General features: G+C 45.8%; 1 protein-coding gene across 4 annotated transcripts in view; it reads left to right on the top strand.

Moving 5' to 3' along the window:
- Positions 1-17918, top strand: part of LOC120936956 (testis development related protein) — a 192741-nt gene that overhangs the window by 59030 nt on the left and 115793 nt on the right. Inside the window, exons 1-3 of one of the 4 annotated variants that reach the window (XM_040349797.1) lie at positions 8886-8903; positions 9028-9061; positions 9201-9471. In XM_040349797.1, the coding sequence (XP_040205731.1) occupies positions 9394-9471 (78 nt within the window). In that variant the 5' untranslated portion in view covers positions 8886-8903; positions 9028-9061; positions 9201-9393. Of the gene's footprint in view, positions 1-8885; positions 8904-8929; positions 9062-9200; positions 9472-17918 lie in introns of those variants that run through there. The other 3 variants (XM_040349798.1, XM_040349799.1, XM_040349796.1) reach the window with 3 other exon arrangements.

Raw genomic sequence — 17918 nt, 5'->3', positions numbered from 1 at the left:
TAGAGCAACAATTTTGAAAAAAATGCAATATTTTTTATTTTTTGCTATAATAAATATCCCCCAAAAATATATATAAAAAAACATTTTTTTTCCTCAGTTTAGGCCGATACGTATTCTTCTACCTATTTTTGGTAAAAAAAAAAAAATCGCAATAAACGTTTATCGATTGGTTTGCGCAAAATTTATAGCGTTTACAAAATAGGAGATAGTTTTATTGCATTTTTATAAAAAATTTTTTTTTTACTACTAATGGCGGCAATCAGCAATTTTTTTCATGACTGCGACATTATGGCGGACACTTCGGACAATTTTGACACCATTGTCATTTTAACAGCAAAAAATGCTATAAAAATGCATTGTTTACTGTGAAAATGACAATTGCAGTTTGGGAGTTAACCACTAGGGGGCGCTGTAGGGGTTATGTGTGACCTCATATGTTTTTCTAAATGAAGGGGGGCGGGGCTGGACGTGTGACGTCATTGATCCTGTTTCCCTATATCAGGGAACACACGATCAATGAAGCTGCCACTGTGAAGAACGGGGTTTACACACAGCTCTCCCCGTTCTTCAGCTCCGGGGACCGATCGCGGGACTCCGGCCGCGATTGGGTCTGCGGGTCCCGCGGCCACGGAGCTTCAGAAGGCTGGGCACTTAAAGAGGACGTACAGGTACGTGCTTGTGCCCAGCCGTGCCATTCTAACAACGTATATCTGCAGGAGGCGGTCCTTAAGTGGTTAAGCAGGCCATACACGGTCGAATTTCGAACAAATTTTCTTTTCAAAATCAGAAAGTTTTTTTTTTTTGTGATCCGATGATGCCACCATTGATTTTCGAAACTCGACCAACCAAACCTTCATGTTGCCGGGAATATTCGTTTCTCTCCGGGAATATTCTTTTCTTGCACATGCGTATTTTTTTTTCTATTACATTTCTCGCACGATTCTCCCATCATTGATCAGAAAATCGTTCGTTTTTCAAAAAATGTTCAACATGTCGGATTTCTCAAATTTGTTTGCCGCATGAAAATCGGCTGTTGCTGCAGCCCACTAACGGTGCGAAATTTGTACGAAAATTCTTGGATACGATTTTCGAAAGAAAATTCTTTCGAAATTCGAACCGTGTATGTCCGCCTTAAAATGTAGATAAGAACGTCTGACATTACTGATCTGCATGTTTGTACTGGGTCAATGTCTCTGTAATAAAGCCAGAGAGCTAAATTAATAATCTAGAGCATTGAATGGGCTACCCTAAAAATTAGGTATGTTGAAGAGGAAATAAAAGCAGCAATACTTACTTTATGCTGGGTACATACTAGCATTTTAGTTATTTTTTCTTCAACCCAGCAGGCTGAACATTAAAAAACGTAGAGACTACCATACTAAGCGATGTTAGTGTAGCGATCCCCCCGATGTGCTTTTGTGTTCTGAGAGGGGGACTGCCCGTCCGGCAGAACGCACTGATCAGTGATTGGCTGCCAGCGTTGATCGGATGCTGTTTTTTCAGCATGTCCCTACCAGGGTTCAAAATGTCAAGTCCTGATCCACTAGCCAGGCCTTAAAAGTTACTCGCCACCAGTAACCATACCCAACCTCTACCCTGCCCCGCCCTAAGTACACCCCTAAACACGCCCTTGTAAATTATCTCATGAAAGTACACTGTTAAATGTTTTATACAGAATTTAGTTACAAAATAAATATTAACAACTTTAACAATATTAACATAAAGCTTATCAGTATCCATCAGTGTAGCCTCATTAGTGCCCATCAGTACAGCCTCATTAGTGCCCATTAGTGCAGCCTCATTAGTTGCCATCAGTGCAGCCTCATGTGCAGGAAGCGGTAATACACAGAGTGTAGGGGGTCAGAAGTGGGTAACGTACAGAGTGCAATAATGGGTAATGCAAAGAGTACAGGGGTCAGGAGCCGGCACTGTACATAGTACAAGGGTCAGGGATGGGTAATGCACAGAGTGTAGGGATTAAGAGTGGGCAATGAACAGATTGCAGTGATCAGGAGTGGATAATGTACAGAGTGCAGAACTTGGTAATGCACAGAGTGTATGCGTCAAGGATGGGTAAAATACAGAGTGCAGGAATGGATAATGCAAAGACTACAGGGGTCAGGAGTGGGTAATGTACAGAGTGCATTAATATGTAATGCAAAGAATGCAGGGGTCAGGAGTGGGTAACATATAGAGTGCAGGAATGGGTAATGCACAGAGTACAGGGGTCAAGAGTGGGTAATGTACAGAGTGCAGGAATTGGTAATGCACAGAGTGTAGGAGTCAGACATGGGTAATGTACAGAGTGCAAGGGTCAGGGGTGTGTGACACACAGGGTGCAGGGTCGGGAGTGTATGACACAGAGAGTGTAGGACACACAGAGTGCAGGGGTCAGGAGTGTGTGACACAGAGAGTGTAGGACACATAGAGTGCAGGGGTCAGGAGTGTGTGACACAGAGAGTGTAGGACACAGAGTGCAGGGGTCAGGAGTGTGTGACACAGAGAGTGTAGGACACACAGAGTGCAGGGGTCAGGAGTGTGTGACACAGAGAGTGTAGGACACATAGAGTGCAGGGGTCAGGAGTGTGTGACACAGAGAGTGTAGGACACATAGAGTGCAGGGGTCAGGAGTGTGTGACACAGAGTGAAGGGTTTGGGAGTGTGTGACACACAAAGTGCAGGTGTCGGGAGTTTGTGACACAGAGTGAAGGGTTTGGGAGTGTGTGACACACAAAGTGCAGGTGTCGGGAGTGTGTGACACAGAGAGTGAAGTGTTTGGGAGTGTGTGACACAGAGAGTGAAGGGTTTGGGAGTGTGTGACACAGAGAGTGAAGGGTTTGGGAGTGTGTGACACAGAGAGTGAAGGGTTTGGGAGTGTGTGACACGGAGAGTGAAGGGTTTGGGAGTGTGTGACACAGAGAGTGAAGGGTTTGGGAGTGTGTGACACAGAGAGTGAAGGGTTTGGGAGTGTGTGACACAGAGAGTGAAGGGTTTGGGAGTGTGTGACACACAGTGAAGGGTTTGGGAGTGTGTGACACAGAGAGTGAAGCGTTTGGGAGTGTGTGACACAGAGAGTGAAGGGTTTGGGAGTGTGTGACACAGAGAGTGAAGGGTTTGGGAGTTTGTGACACACAGTGAAGGGTTTGGGAGTGTGTGACACAGAGAGTGAAGGGTTTGGGAGTGTGTGACACAGAGAGTGAAGGGTTTGGGAGTTTGTGACACACAGTGAAGGGTTTGGGAGTGTGTGACACAGAGAGTGAAGGGTTTGGGAGTGTGTGACACAGAGAGTGAAGGGTTTGGGAGTGTGTGACAGAGAGTGAAGGGTTTGGGAGTGTGTGACACAGAGAGTGAAGGGTTTGGGAGTGTGTGACACAGAGAGTGAAGGGTTTGGGAGTGTGTGACACAGAGAGTGAAGGGTTTGGGAGTGTGTGACACAGAGAGTGAAGGGTTTGGGAGTGTGTGACACAGAGAGTGAAGGGTTTGGGAGTGTGTGACACACAGTGAAGGGTTTGGGAGTGTGTGACACAGAGAGTGAAGCGTTTGGGAGTGTGTGACACAGAGAGTGAAGGGTTTGGGAGTGTGTGACACAGAGAGTGAAGGGTTTGGGAGTTTGTGACACACAGTGAAGGGTTTGGGAGTGTGTGACACAGAGAGTGAAGGGTTTGGGAGTGTGTGACACAGAGAGTGAAGGGTTTGGGAGTTTGTGACACACAGTGAAGGGTTTGGGAGTGTGTGACACAGAGAGTGAAGGGTTTGGGAGTGTGTGACACAGAGAGTGAAGGGTTTGGGAGTGTGTGACAGAGAGTGAAGGGTTTGGGAGTGTGTGACACAGAGAGTGAAGGGTTTGGGAGTGTGTGACACAGAGAGTGAAGGGTTTGGGAGTGTGTGACACAGAGAGTGAAGGGTTTGGGAGTGTGTGACACAGAGAGTGAAGGGTTTGGGAGTTTGTGACACACAGTGAAGGGTTTGGGAGTGTGTGACACAGAGAGTGAAGGGTTTGGGAGTGTGTGACACAGAGAGTGAAGGGTTTGGGAGTTTGTGACACACAGTGAAGGGTTTGGGAGTGTGTGACACAGAGAGTGAAGGGTTTGGGAGTGTGTGACACAAAGAGTGAAGGGTTTGGGAGTGTGCGACACAGAGAGTGAAGGGTTTGGGAGTTTGTGACACACAGTGAAGGGTTTGGGAGTGTGTGACACAGAGAGTGAAGGGTTTGGGAGTGTGTGACACAGAGAGTGAAGGGTTTGGGAGTGTGTGACACAGAGAGTGAAGGGTTTGGGAGTGTGTGACACAGAGAGTGAAGGGTTTGGGAGTGTGTGACACAGAGAGTGAAGGGTTTGGGAGTGTGTGACACAGAGAGTGAAGGGTTTGGGAGTGTGTGACACAGAGAGTGAAGGGTTTGGGAGTTTGTGACACACAGTGAAGGGTTTGGGAGTGTGTGACACAGAGAGTGAAGGGTTTGGGAGTGTGTGACACAAAGAGTGAAGGGTTTGGGAGTGTGTGACAGAGAGTGAAGGGTTTGGGAGTGTGTGACACAGAGAGTGAAGGGTTTGGGAGTGTGTGACACAGAGAGTGAAGGGTTTGGGAGTGTGTGACAGAGAGTGAAGGGTTTGGGAGTGTGTGACAGAGAGTGAAGGGTTTGGGAGTGTGTGACACAGAGAGTGAAGGGTTTGGGAGTGTGTGACACAGAGAGTGAAGGGTTTGGGAGTGTGTGACACAGAGAGTGAAGCGTTTGGGAGTGTGTGACACAGAGAGTGAAGGGTTTGGAAGTGTGTGACACAGAGAGTGAAGCGTTTGGGAGTGTGTGACACAGAGAGTGAAGGGTTTGGAAGTGTGTGACACAGAGAGTGAAGGGTTTGGGAGTGTGTGACACAGAGAGTGAAGCGTTTGGGAGTGTGTGACACAGAGAGTGAAGGGTTTGGGAGTGTGTGACACAGAGAGTGAAGGGTTTGGGACTGTGTGACACAGAGAGTGAAGGGTTTGGAAGTGTGTGACACAGAGAGTGAAGCGTTTGGGAGTGTGTGACACAGAGAGTGAAGGGTTTGGGAGTGTGTGACACAGAGAGTGAAGCGTTTGGGAGTGTGTGACACAGAGAGTGAAGGGTTTGGGAGTGTGTGACACAAAGAGTGAAGGGTTTGGGAGTGTGTGACAGAGAGTGAAGGGTTTGGGAGTGTGTGACACAGAGAGTGAAGGGTTTGGGAGTGTGTGACACAGAGAGTGAAGGGTTTGGGAGTGTGTGACAGAGAGTGAAGGGTTTGGGAGTGTGTGACACAGAGAGTGAAGGGTTTGGGAGTGTGTGACACAGAGAGTGAAGGGTTTGGGAGTGTGTGACACAGAGAGTGAAGGGTTTGGGAGTGTGCGACACAGAGAGTGAAGGGTTTGGGAGTGTGTGACACAGAGAGTGAAGCGTTTGGGAGTGTGTGACACAGAGAGTGAAGGGTTTGGGAGTGTGTGACACAGAGAGTGAAGGGTTTGGGAGTGTGCGACACAGAGAGTGAAGGGTTTGGGAGTGTGTGACACAGAGAGTGAAGCGTTTGGGAGTGTGTGACACAGAGAGTGAAGGGTTTGGAAGTGTGTGACACAGAGAGTGAAGGGTTTGGAAGTGTGTGACACAGAGAGTGAAGGGTTTGGGAGTGTGTGACACAGAGAGTGAAGCGTTTGGGAGTGTGTGACACAGAGAGTGAAGGGTTTGGGAGTGTGTGACACAGAGAGTGAAGGGTTTGGGACTGTGTGACACAGAGAGTGAAGCGTTTGGGAGTGTGTGACACAGAGAGTGAAGGGTTTGGGAGTGTGTGACACAGAGAGTGAAGGGTTTGGGAGTGTGTGACACAGAGAGTGAAGGGTTTGGGAGTGTGTGACACAGAGAGTGAAGGGTTTGGGAGTTTGTGACACACAGTGAAGGGTTTGGGAGTGTGTGACACAGAGAGTGAAGGGTTTGGGAGTGTGTGACACAAAGAGTGAAGGGTTTGGGAGTGTGTGACAGAGAGTGAAGGGTTTGGGAGTGTGTGACACAGAGAGTGAAGGGTTTGGGAGTGTGTGACACAGAGAGTGAAGGGTTTGGGAGTGTGTGACAGAGAGTGAAGGGTTTGGGAGTGTGTGACAGAGAGTGAAGGGTTTGGGAGTGTGTGACACAGAGAGTGAAGGGTTTGGGAGTGTGTGACACAGAGAGTGAAGGGTTTGGGAGTGTGTGACACAGAGAGTGAAGCGTTTGGGAGTGTGTGACACAGAGAGTGAAGGGTTTGGAAGTGTGTGACACAGAGAGTGAAGCGTTTGGGAGTGTGTGACACAGAGAGTGAAGGGTTTGGAAGTGTGTGACACAGAGAGTGAAGGGTTTGGGAGTGTGTGACACAGAGAGTGAAGCGTTTGGGAGTGTGTGACACAGAGAGTGAAGGGTTTGGGAGTGTGTGACACAGAGAGTGAAGGGTTTGGGACTGTGTGACACAGAGAGTGAAGGGTTTGGAAGTGTGTGACACAGAGAGTGAAGCGTTTGGGAGTGTGTGACACAGAGAGTGAAGGGTTTGGGAGTGTGTGACACAGAGAGTGAAGCGTTTGGGAGTGTGTGACACAGAGAGTGAAGGGTTTGGGAGTGTGTGACACAAAGAGTGAAGGGTTTGGGAGTGTGTGACACAGAGAGTGAAGGGTTTGGGAGTGTGTGACACAGAGAGTGAAGGGTTTGGGAGTGTGTGACACAGAGAGTGAAGGGTTTGGGAGTGTGTGACAGAGAGTGAAGGGTTTGGGAGTGTGTGACACAGAGAGTGAAGGGTTTGGGAGTGTGTGACACAGAGAGTGAAGGGTTTGGGAGTGTGTGACAGAGAGTGAAGGGTTTGGGAGTGTGTGACACAGAGAGTGAAGGGTTTGGGAGTGTGTGACACAAAGAGTGAAGGGTTTGGGAGTGTGTGACAGAGAGTGAAGGGTTTGGGAGTGTGTGACACAGAGAGTGAAGGGTTTGGGAGTGTGTGACACAGAGAGTGAAGGGTTTGGGAGTGTGTGACAGAGAGTGAAGGGTTTGGGAGTGTGTGACAGAGAGTGAAGGGTTTGGGAGTGTGTGACACAAAGAGTGAAGGGTTTGGGAGTGTGTGACAGAGAGTGAAGGGTTTGGGAGTGTGTGACACAGAGAGTGAAGGGTTTGGGAGTGTGTGACACAGAGAGTGAAGGGTTTGGGAGTGTGTGACAGAGAGTGAAGGGTTTGGGAGTGTGTGACACAGAGAGTGAAGGGTTTGGGAGTTTGTGACACACAGTGAAGGGTTTGGGAGTGTGTGACACAGAGAGTGAAGGGTTTGGGAGTGTGTGACACAAAGAGTGAAGGGTTTGGGAGTGTGTGACAGAGAGTGAAGGGTTTGGGAGTGTGTGACACAGAGAGTGAAGGGTTTGGGAGTGTGTGACACAGAGAGTGAAGGGTTTGGGAGTGTGTGACAGAGAGTGAAGGGTTTGGGAGTGTGTGACAGAGAGTGAAGGGTTTGGGAGTGTGTGACACAGAGAGTGAAGGGTTTGGGAGTGTGTGACACAGAGAGTGAAGGGTTTGGGAGTGTGTGACACAGAGAGTGAAGCGTTTGGGAGTGTGTGACACAGAGAGTGAAGGGTTTGGAAGTGTGTGACACAGAGAGTGAAGCGTTTGGGAGTGTGTGACACAGAGAGTGAAGGGTTTGGAAGTGTGTGACACAGAGAGTGAAGGGTTTGGGAGTGTGTGACACAGAGAGTGAAGCGTTTGGGAGTGTGTGACACAGAGAGTGAAGGGTTTGGGAGTGTGTGACACAGAGAGTGAAGGGTTTGGGACTGTGTGACACAGAGAGTGAAGGGTTTGGAAGTGTGTGACACAGAGAGTGAAGCGTTTGGGAGTGTGTGACACAGAGAGTGAAGGGTTTGGGAGTGTGTGACACAGAGAGTGAAGCGTTTGGGAGTGTGTGACACAGAGAGTGAAGGGTTTGGGAGTGTGTGACACAAAGAGTGAAGGGTTTGGGAGTGTGTGACAGAGAGTGAAGGGTTTGGGAGTGTGTGACACAGAGAGTGAAGGGTTTGGGAGTGTGTGACACAGAGAGTGAAGGGTTTGGGAGTGTGTGACAGAGAGTGAAGGGTTTGGGAGTGTGTGACACAGAGAGTGAAGGGTTTGGGAGTGTGTGACACAGAGAGTGAAGGGTTTGGGAGTGTGTGACACAGAGAGTGAAGGGTTTGGGAGTGTGTGACACAGAGAGTGAAGGGTTTGGGAGTGTGCGACACAGAGAGTGAAGGGTTTGGGAGTGTGTGACACAGAGAGTGAAGGGTTTGGGAGTGTGTGACACAGAGAGTGAAGGGTTTGGGAGTGTGTGACACAGAGAGTGAAGGGTTTGGGAGTGTGTGACACAGAGAGTGAAGGGTTTGGGAGTGTGTGACACAGAGAGTGAAGCGTTTGGGAGTGTGTGACACAGAGAGTGAAGGGTTTGGAAGTGTGTGACACAGAGAGTGAAGGGTTTGGAAGTGTGTGACACAGAGAGTGAAGGGTTTGGGAGTGTGTGACACAGAGAGTGAAGCGTTTGGGAGTGTGTGACACAGAGAGTGAAGGGTTTGGGAGTGTGTGACACAGAGAGTGAAGGGTTTGGGACTGTGTGACACAGAGAGTGAAGCGTTTGGGAGTGTGTGACACAGAGAGTGAAGGGTTTGGGAGTGTGTGACACACAGTGCAGGGTCGGGAGTGTGTGACACAGAGGGTGAAGGGTTTGGGAGTGTGTGACACAGAGTGTAGGGGTCGGGAATGGGTAGTGTCTCTTCCCAGGTTGAGTGTGGGTGTCTCTCGTTCCCCTGAAGTGCTGTGTGTAGATGTAGAGCGGAGTGGTGCCCGGTGTATACATAGCTCTTCCCAGCAGGGGGCACCACGGAGGAGTACAGGGCTCGGTGTACACCGTCCATAGAAGTTTCTCGGTGTAGAGCAGTGTGTGAGTATAGAAGGGAAACAGGACACCTCAGCTCTCCGTCCAATGTCATCCTAGCCCCCCTCCTCCTCCTCCAGGATCTGTTTACATGTCCTCGTTTCATGACCTCCTTTTTGTTTCTCCACAGATCGCCATCTTCCCGGACACAGCATGTAGATGAGGTGAGTGCTGAGCTCTGACCCCCCGGCAATGACGTCACGGGGGGGTCCCCCCATTCCATGCATTGTTCTTGTATGTCCTGCTCTGTTATCATGTTCTCATTTCTCCTCCTCTTCTCTCCCCCTCCCCCTTCTCTCCTAGCTCGCCCCTCCTCCTCCCCAGGACGGTGATGATTACTTCCAAGAGAAGTGGAGTGAGCGGAGAAGCAGGTCTCTGGTTTCCAGGATGGAGTTACTGCTGTGCCCTGTATAAAGTGTAACAGTCCTGTGTGTGTGTCCCTGGCCTGCACCTCACCATTCCTCCCTGTACACAAGCAAGCCTGGGAGCCTTCACCATGTGGAAGATGAACAAGAGCAAAGTTCTCATAGAGGATACACCTGATGAGGAGAACCACACTCAGCCTGAGCTTCAGGTAATCACCTCCTCATACCTCTTCACACCTCTACAACCTTTCCTACCATCCTCTCTGCCCTCTGCTACTACTACCCCAAATAAGGGGGGTGGGACAATCGCAATACAAGACAGGAGTGTATACGAGCTTACAATCTAATGCCACTTTCTGTACAGAGGGGTCCTGCTCCTAGGAGCTTACAATCTAATGCCACTTTCAGTACAGGAGTGTCCTGCTCCTAGGAGCTAACAATCTAATGCCACTTTCTGTACAGAGGGGTCCTGCTCCTAGGAGCTTACAATCTAATGCCACTTTCAGTACAGGAGTGTCCTGCTCCTAGGAGCTAACAATCTAATGCCACTTTCAGTACAGATGGGTCCTGTTCCTAGGAGCTTACAATCTAATGCCACTTTCAGTACAGATTGCCACTTTCAGTACAGGAGTGTCCTGCTCCTAGGAGCTTACAATCTAATGCCACTTTCAGTACAGATGGGTCCTGTTCCTAGGAGCTTACAATCTAATGCCACTTTCAGTACAGATGGGTCCTGTTCCTAGGAGCTTACAATCTAATGCCACTTTCAGTACAGATGGGTCCTGTTCCTGGCAGTTTACAATCTAATGCCACTTTCAGTACAGATGGGTCCTGTTCCTGGAAGTTTACAATCTCTAAAGCCAGTTTCAATACAGCAAGGTTCTAATCCATAGGAGCTTGCAATCTAAAGCCACTTTCAATACAGGAGCTTCATGCTCCTAGGAGCTCACAATCTAATGCCACTTTCAATACTGGTAGGTCCTGCTCCTGGGAGCTTACCATCTAATGCCACTTTCAGTACAGATGGGTCCTGCTCCTAGGAGCTTACAATCTAAAGCCAGTTTCAATACAGCAAAGTTCTGATCCCTAGGAGCTTGCAATCTAAAGGCAGTTTCAATATAGGAGCGTCCTTCTCCTAGGATCTCACAATCTAATGCCAGTTTCAATACAGGAGGGTCCTGCTCCTGGAAGCTTACAATCTAAAGCAACCCTGTTATCCCAGAGGAACCCTTGGAGGTATCCGGTCTCAGAGAGCCCCCCCATGCTAAAATCGATTGAATAGCGATCAGTGGGGAAAATGCCCCTCACGTTGGTAGCTAATATGGAGAAATACCCTTCTATCCAGTGGTGCTCAGAATGGCACCTTACAGGTCATTGGTGTCATGCTGCTGGCTCTAAGTGGAGTTGACAGGAGGTCAGTCAGCCACAGCTGAGGCTGCATTGGACAGCGTTTTGTGAACGTGCGCAAAAATTTCACCATGTTTTTGCGCTACACGGATGAAAATTAACGGTTTGCCCTCTGCACGAAAAAGTAGCTTGTGCAACTTTTTATTTTTTCTGCACATCTTTTTGCGTGACAAACATGCGTCCTTTTTGTTGTGTTTGGGGTGCCACTAACAATGAATGATAATGCAGTACAACAGGTGATTTTTGGAGGTTTTCGTGAATATAAAGTCAGCAATTTTACACACATTCGCCAAAGTGTGAATGCAGCCCTAAAGCGGCATTAATGCCCATTCACACCACAAAACGTCCTTCAGATCCATTCTGGTTGCGTTTCTACATGGGCGCTTTAAATTGCACTTTTGATGCGTTCCGGTGCATGTTTGATGCATTCCCTCCCCCCCCCCCCTTTTTTTTTTTTTTTTTTTTTTTTATACCAGGTCTGTGCATGAATTTTTTTTTTTTTTTTTAACTGGAACACACTGCACTGATGTGAACTATGCCATTTGAACCCATAAAACCTCCTTTGCATGCGTTTTGGATGCAGAAATAAAAACACTGCATGTGGTGTGAATGGGCCCCTAAACCCAAAAGCAAACATTTTATTATATTGCAGCTTACAAATTCCTAGATGTAATGGTCGCATTGGCTTTCCTTTTTAGTCTTCCTTTCTTCTTTTTATTATTTCATCCGGTGATCTGGCCAGTTAGTCTGTTTTTTTTTTTTAACAGGACATATAAATCGGACAAACCATTGAAACTGGCAGGGGTGCTTACAATTATTAGCTTTTAGGGCTGTTACTGATCAAAATTTTTGTGTTCGATTAATCGTTTTTTGTTTTTTTTTTGATCGATTAATCGACTAATTTCGATGAATTATAACGCACAAACAGATCCAACTACTTTTAGCAAAAGCAGTCATAAAAACATGTAGCGAAGTATGATACTGGTATAAAAATGTGTACAACGATGCCACTGCTGAATCCAGATGAGGAGAGGTTAACATCAGTCTGTCGGCACGTGAAGGGAACTATCACAACTCCCAGTGGATGGTTGTAGAATCCCAGGTTGATAGAGGGAAGTGATAGAGGGAAGTGTAACAGCCCTTGCGTGTGGCAGATAGTAAGGTCCTGCCGGCATGCAGATATGAAGGCGCAGCAAAGGACCCTTCAGATGGACGCAGCAAGCCGTGTCCATGACGTCACCGGATCTCCGACGGAACTCCCTGAAGACCCGGAAGGCGGTGGAGAGGTGAGTACCAATCAAAATAATTTTGATTGATCAAAAAAATTAAAGATTAATCGATGAATTTAATAGTTAATTTCCACAGCCCTATTAGCTTTACTTTATGTAAAGCCTTTATTGTAAGAGGAAAAAAAACTGCTGTCAAGCAGTTGTAGTGCATTTTGCAGATTTGCACTACAGAACGTGTTCCATAGGAAACCATGTTAAATGGACTGTAGTGTAAATCTGCAAAAAGCACTACAACTGCATAGGTGTGAATCCAGCCTAACTGATTATAAAGATCGAACCTCAGCATTGTCTTGCTAATACAGGAGGTGTTACTGGCCAGATCACCCGGTGAAAGCAGGGGGAATAAAGCCTAAAAAAGAAAATCAATGCAGCCATCCTGTCTGATTGGTAAGCTGCAATATATTACATTTATGGTTTTGGGTTTAAGGCCTGATTCGCACCTATGCATTTTTAGTGCATTTTGCAGATTTGCACTACAGAACGTGTTCCATAGGAAACCATGTTAAATGGACTGTAGTAAAAATCTGCAAAATGCACTAAAACTGCATAGGTGTGAATCCAGCCTAAACCAAACACACTCTAGGGCAGGGTTTCTCAACTCCAGTCCTCAAGGTGTGCCCCCAACAGGTCATGTTTTCAGGCTTTCCATTATTTAGCACAGGTGATTTAATCAGTTTCACTGCATTAGTAATTACCACAGCTGTTTCATCTTAGGGAAATCCTGAAAACATGACCCGTTGTTGGGATGCCTCGAGGACTGGAGTTGAGAAACACTGACCTAGGGGAAGCCTGGTTGTGAATGGCTGATGTAAAGAGTGTTGGTATTTTTTCAAATGGCAAAGCTGTCACCTGAGCAGGACTTTAAAGATCTACCCCAATGGTGGTCATACAGATGCCAATATTCTGCCATTTCTTCTAGTATTTCATTACAAATGACCTGAATCAAAGCAATCTGTGTAAAACAATTGGGAGCAATTTATTAAAACTATAACCATCAGGATCTGGAGCAGCTGTGCATTGCAACCAATCCGCTCCTAGTGTTACCCGTGACAATGAAAGCTAGAAGCTGATTGGTTGCCAGGCACAGCTGCTCTTGATTCTACCTTCTCCAGCCTCAGGCTGGGTTCACACTACTACACTACTTTGATCCTACTTTGCTCTGCTACATTGGTCCTACATTTATCCTACATTGGTCCTACATCCATCCTACTTTCATGAACAGGATACTACTTTGGTCCGACTTCAATGATATTCAATGGGCCTGAAGTAGGATCAATGTAGGACCAAAAGTAGTACAGGGAGCATTTTCAAAGTCGGACCGACTTGTGTAGGACGCTACAAGACGCTCTCATAGGGAAACATTGAACACAGAGCAAAGTAGGATGAAAGTAGTGTAGTAGTGTGAACCCAGCCTAAGGCTGCATTCACACCTTGGCGTACCTAATCGCAACGTTTTGTCCCGCGAATTGCGGTGACAAATTGCGGCGTTTTGTACCACGATTTGCGGCGACAAAACGCTGCGATTGTGAATGTAGCTTACCCCCAGGTCCACATCTCCTATGCCGAACGCCGCCTGAAAAAAAGGTCCGGGACTTGTTTTGAGCTTCAGGCGTTTCGGCGTTTGGGGTGGAGATGTGAACCATCTCCATAGAGGGCAATGTAAAATCATCCCTCCAGCGTCTTAGAGGCTGCTGCGGCGTCGCGCTTCAGGCGTATATACACCTAGGTGTGAACAGAGCCTTAAGGCCGGGTTCACACTGCTGCGAATTTCAATTGTTAATTTGAGCCGTTGCGATTTCTCAAATTCGCAAGTCATTAAAATAACATTGTTTTCCATTAGTGCAGTTCACATCAGTGCAGTGCGAATCTAAGCTGCAGGAAAAAAGTGTCCTGTGCGAGTTTGATCCCTGTGCGATGCAAATTCAGCTCTATAGACTGGCATTCCCTGAAATCGCGGTAAAACCGCGCAATTTTGAATTTGCAGCAGTGTGAACCTAGGCTGGGTTCATATATGTGGGCTGCGGGTTCGTGCCTGAGGTCCGACGTGTGTCTGTTCTTTGGTTTAGGGACCTGAATTCTCACCTGAACCGGACCCTTTTTCAATCCGGACTCCTGCCACCCCGGACATGTGTGACTCGGCTCCGTTAAGAGCTATTCACACTTGCATGGTATGCAAATTGGATGCAGGGAAACCCCTATCCAATTTACATATATGTGAACCCGGCCTTGGGGTCCATTATTACTAGAAACTGCACATCTACTGTGCATTTTTTTTCCCCTTGCAATTATACATGCATTTGATGTGTGTATGTGCATCTACATGCAGTTGACCTTTTATTTTCCTATCTGCATTTGTCCTGTGAGGTCACTTCTTTCTTTTCTTAGGCTTCTATGTGCACTGTGATGTGTTGCAGTGCATTTCTGCGTGCTTGCGATGCAGAAAAATGCAACATGCTCTACTTCTTTTTTGACTGCAATGATGTGAACTATGCCCAAAGGATTACCTTTATTTCGGACTGTCTATGGCAGGGATCCTCAAACTACGGCCCTCCAGCTGTTGTAGAACTACACATCCCATGAGGCATTGTAACACACTGACATTCACAGACATGACTAGGCATGATGGGAATTGTAGTTCCTGAACATCTGGAGGGCCGTAGTTTGAAGACCCATGCTCTATGCAGTTGGAGTGCACCCCACTGCATTAGATGTGAATGGGTCCTAAATAATTTCCCCCTATAATGCCTCTATGCCAGGGATAGTGGAAGGTTGCGTGATCTATGCGTTTTTAATAAAGAAAAAGTAACATTACTGTATTTATTGGCGTGTAACACGCACTACTTTTACCCTGAAAATGGAGGGTAAACTGTGCCTGCGTGTTTTACGCGGTTAAAGTTTTTTTTCCTGAAAATTCCCTCCTTAAAGTTAGGGTGCGTGTTATACGCCGATAAATACGGTAGTTGTATGACAAACTAAGAGCACACTAGGACCAATCGCAAGGTTTTTCAATGTGCAGTGCATTTATGGAGGTTATCTCAGTACACTTTGGTTGGGATGTAACAAGTTAAATACTGTACATTCATATCAGTCTTTGCCCTGAAGGAGCTTACATTCTAAGGTACCTAACCCACATGTATACATACAATTTAGACGGGAGCCAGCTGACCTACCAGCATGTCTTTGGTGTGTGGGAAGAAACAAGAGTACCCACACAAGCATAGGGAGCACATGCAAACTCTGTGCAGGTGTCGTGGTTGGGATTTGGTCAGAGGACCCCAGTGCTGCAAGACCGACATGGTGACCACTAAGCCACTGTGCTGTCTGCAAGTTGGGGTCAAATGGCTATTGGTGTCTTACACAGTCATTCAGTGATGTCTCATGAGTACAAGGTACACTAATGCTATAAAAGATCTTTTGCTTTTTCATATAAGTAGGGCTGCAACTAACTTATTTTCATAATCGATTGGTTAGCCAATTATTGTTTCAATTAATCGGTTAATAACCTCAAATGTGTGGTGTATAATTTAGTTAATATGTAAAGTGTAAAAAAAAAAAAATGTATTCTTAAATATCATTATGCAGTGGTAAATTAAAATAACCAGCTATATGCTGGTCATACAAAAACAATGTCTTCCTTTTAAAAAATAAATAAAAAAAAATTAATTTTGAGAACGTTCGTTTTTGATTTTTCTAATTTTTAGTGGGGGTCAAATTGACATTCTTTTCTACCTCAGCGACGGGGAAATTTGAAGGAGCAGAATAGAAAGCTTCTTGGTCAAACTAATTTTCAGACCGACCGTGTATGTGGTTTTCGTTCAGAAATTTTAAATGTTTTTAAAAATGGAATTTTAAAAGCAAGTGAAATGTTTTTAACCACTTGCTTACTGGGCACATATCCCCCCCCCCCCCCTCCTGCCCAGGTGAAATTTCAGCTTCCGGCACTGCGTCGCTTTAACTGACAATTGCGCGGTCATGCGACGTGGCTCTCAAACAAAATTGACGTTTTTTTTTTCCCCACAAGTAGAGCTTTCTTTTGGTGGTATTTGATCACCTCTGCCGTTTTTATTTTTTGCGCTATAAACAAAAAAGAGCGACAATTTAAAAAAAAAGACAACATTTTTTTACTTGTTGCTATAATAAATAGCCAAATTTAAAAAAAAAAAAACATATTTTTGCTCAGTCTAGGCCGATACGTATTCTTCTACATATTGTTGGTAAAAAAATCGCAATAAGCGACTGGTTTGCGCAAAAGTTATAGCGCCTACAAAATAGGGGACAGAATTTATTATTTTTTTTTTTTTTTTTATTAGTAATTGCGGCGATCTGCGATTTATTTATTTATTTTTTTTATTGGGACTGCGACATTATGGAGGACACTTTTGACACATTTTTGGCGCCATTGACATTTATACTGCGATCAGTGCTATAAACATGCAGTAATTACTGTATAAATGTGACTGGCATTGAAGGGAATAACACTAGGGGGTGAAGAAGGGGTTAAATGTGTACCCTATATAGTGTTCTGACTGGGGGAGGTGATGGATCTGTGTCCCTATGTATAAGGGACACAGATCGGTCTCCTCTCTCCCTGACAGGACGCTGTCAGTGTCTCTGTGTGAGCCGGCAATGAATGAGAGATGATCTCATATGTTTACATTTGAGATCATCTCTCATTGGCCGCACAGATCGCATAGCAAATAGCCACTCTGATTGGCCGTTCACTGCGATCTGTGATTGGCTGTGTCCAAGGGACACGGCCAGCACAGAATTTCCCCGCTGCTCGTTTGGGGAACGAGCAAAGGGGCGGACGTCAATTGACGTCCTCCTGGATTTTCAGGTCCGCGCTGAAGCCGTCATTCGGCTATAGCGCGGGCCTCAAGAAGTTAAAGGACATTCTTTTGTTCATAGAATGTACAAAGATCTTTTTGTATGAGTATTCTCGTCCGAAAATCGATACGGGTATGGCCGGCTTAAAGCTTGGTTCACACCTGTGCAGTTTCTACATTGCTTTTTGCATGTGAAATTTTGCTGCGATATGCATTTTTCTGTTTTTTTTTTTTGGCTAATTTGTTGTTGGACAGATTAAAAAAACACAAATTTCTTCAAAAATGCACTACATGTTTTTCTGCAGCTTCTCTGTTGAAGTCTATGAAACCCAAAAAAAGCACAGTTTTTTTTGCATTGAAAATGTCCTTGACCCTCTCCAAATACGCAGCGGCTAAAAAAAGCCTAGATGTGAACATGTCCCATAGGAAACCATGATGCATTAACTATAGTGTGTTTCTGCAAAAAGCGCCAAAAAAACAGGCCTAATGCCGCGCACACACGGTCGTTTTTTGTCTTGTAAAATAACATTGTTGTTTCTCATGGGGGAAAAAAAAAACGTTTTTCAAAATGCTCTAGCAAAGCGTGGTTACGTTCAGCACATACGGCGGCACTCTGTTCCTTTCAAGCTCGCGTCATAACTTGCTTCTGAGCATGCGCGGGTTTAAAAACGTTGTTTTAAACGTCGTTTTAGCCCACACACGATCATTTGTTATGACACAAACGATGTTTTGAAAAACGACATAAAAAATTTAAGCATGTTCGAATTTTTTTTTTCTTCGTTTTTCAGAAGACCTAAAATGACGTTTTCCCCACAAGGTCTTTTTAAATGACGTTTTTAAAAATGTCTTTATTTTTCAAACGACCGTTTGTACGCAGCATAAGATGTTTAGCAGCAGTGACATGCTTTTTGTTTGTATCAACTGTCATCACGGAGTTAAAAAAAAGTTAAAATAAGCCCTTTTACCGTACAAAAAGAGCAGATAATCATTTATACTGTGAAACAGTGACTGTAATACAGTATCTCACAAAAGTTAGTACACCCCTCACATTTTTGTAAATATTGTATTATATCTTTTCATGTGACAACACTGAAGAAATTACACTTTGCTACAATGTAATGTATTGTGTACAGC

This window comes from Rana temporaria, chromosome 4, assembly GCF_905171775.1.
Source record: "Rana temporaria chromosome 4, aRanTem1.1, whole genome shotgun sequence".
Classification (NCBI taxonomy): Eukaryota; Metazoa; Chordata; class Amphibia; order Anura; family Ranidae; genus Rana; species Rana temporaria.
This window is presented reverse-complemented; position numbering and strand designations above follow the sequence as displayed.